Source organism: Loa loa (genome assembly GCF_000183805.2).
Source record: "Loa loa unplaced genomic scaffold supercont3.1599, whole genome shotgun sequence".
NCBI lineage: Eukaryota > Metazoa > Nematoda > Chromadorea > Rhabditida > Onchocercidae > Loa > Loa loa.
In genome coordinates this window covers 1-1849 of record NW_018109778.1, presented here as the reverse complement: position 1 = coordinate 1849, position 1849 = coordinate 1, and the positions used below count along the sequence as shown (strand labels likewise).

Genomic DNA, 1849 nt, shown 5'->3' with positions numbered 1-1849 from the left:
CTTATTTTATGAAATCAAAAAATGTTTAAGATTACTTATATTATATATGATAATGGCATTAATCAGTTGCTGATTGAAAATCTAAAAGCTAGAGTAAATGACATACTATCAAATGTGTATGTTATTCTTCTTGACAATGAAAAAGGCGCCAACATCAATGATTAAAATTTGATGCATCCAATGGAAAAGCGAAATGCGACTAATTAAATTGGATAGACAAGTTTTTAAACCTTGACATTAAACTACTCGCAGAAGATCAGATATTTCTCTTCAAAATCTTTAATGTATTTCTTTCCTTAATTTTATGAAAACAATATGTGACATAGTATGTATTGGCAAAAAAAAATTTTCATTTCAGTCAACACTGAACAACTGTTTTTGATTCATTACAAAACTGTCAAAATCATGAAAACAAAGTATACAATTTGAACGTAAACTGATTACACTGCGATGTTAAAAAGGTTATAGTTTTGAAAAAGGTATTATTCCTTTGCTTCTGTTACCAACGCAAAGAGTTACCACGAAGTAATAAAAATCCGCGAGCCTACTTACTACATGCAGTTATAATTACAGACCACCGCCTTGTCTGGACAGAATTTTGTGGTGAAATGCGAAATGATCATCAATAAATGATGCAATAAAAAAGTAAGAATGATCATAACCTTCCTGATATCTAATTTCAATTTGAACCTGAAAAATATTAGTCCTTTCACGGCGGGAAAGAATAAAAAGAACTTGTATATCGAAATATAAGGCTTGACGTCATCTTGAACTGCATAATTTCTTATAATATATATTTGACTCTGTACTCCATTTGCATTTTAATTTAATATTTTCATGGATATTTCAGTTAGAATAAGAAAATTTGAAATGAAAATGAAATTAGTTCTTGTCCTTTAATTTTAGAAGAAATTGTTCGGGACCAGGACGAGGTTGTCAATGACAATCATCATACCATACAATGTCTACCACACCGAACGGTCAACCATCATTCAGCTCTACACCATCCAAGCAAAGCCGATCCACAAACTGGACGGCAACAATATTCGACATAGAAAACCTCGACATAAGCCTTCTCGAAAGATATGGACATGGCTTCAAATACGCAATACTAGGAAAAGAAACCTGTCCGACAACAACACATGAGCATTTGCAGTGTTATTTTCAATTTAATACTACAATACGATTCATAACCCTAAAAAATAACCAAGAGGATCACATATAGAAAAAGCAAAAGGAACACCCTACCAAAACTTTCAATACTGCTCCAAAGAAGGTGATTTCCAAGAACACGGAACAAGACCTAACCAAACCAAAGAAAAAAGAAAAATATCAGAACTAATAACGAACTATTAATAAAATATAGGAAAAAAGAAATAACACTACAACAAATAGGAGAAGAAAATCCAGACTACCTCATGAAATACAAAAGAAGAATAATTGAATACGGACAAACATACATAATGGACAGAAAAGAAAAAACAGAACTATACTTAATAATAGGCGATCCTGGTATGGGAAAAACCACCTTTGCAACAAAATTAAACAACGATTACTTTATAAAAACAAGCAATATGGAAAAATGGTGGGACGGCTACCAACAACAAGAATTAGTCATAATCGACTTCTACGGTTGGATATCTCCAAACGAAATTATGAATCTGGCCGATTCAAAACCATACCAGGTTCAAACAAAAGGAGGCTTCCAAAAGTTCACCAGCAAAGCCATAGTAATAACAAGCAACAAATATCTCGAAAACTCGTGGCGACCCGAACATCGAAATTCGACATGCGAGCATTCGACCGAAGAGTCACCCTAACCTGGATACGCTTTGGCAATACAGAACAA

The 1849-nt window shown here is 33.2% G+C and overlaps 2 protein-coding genes across 2 annotated transcripts; both read left to right on the top strand.

Moving 5' to 3' along the window:
* Nucleotides 1-906: 906 nt before the first annotated feature.
* LOAG_19103 (hypothetical protein) lies at nt 907-1146 on the top strand (the record flags this gene model as incomplete). Its single annotated transcript, XM_020451757.1, has 1 exon — nt 907-1146. A coding segment is annotated over one exon (240 nt), but the record flags the coding sequence as incomplete, so codon positions are not given.
* Nucleotides 1147-1463: 317 nt separating this feature from the next.
* Nucleotides 1464-1820, top strand: LOAG_19102 (hypothetical protein; the record flags this gene model as incomplete). The annotated part of the gene is made up of 1 exon (XM_003150672.2): nt 1464-1820. One exon carries the CDS (start codon nt 1464-1466, stop codon nt 1818-1820), a length of 357 nt encoding a protein of 118 aa, XP_003150720.2.
* Between the last annotated feature and the right edge of the window lie 29 nt (nt 1821-1849).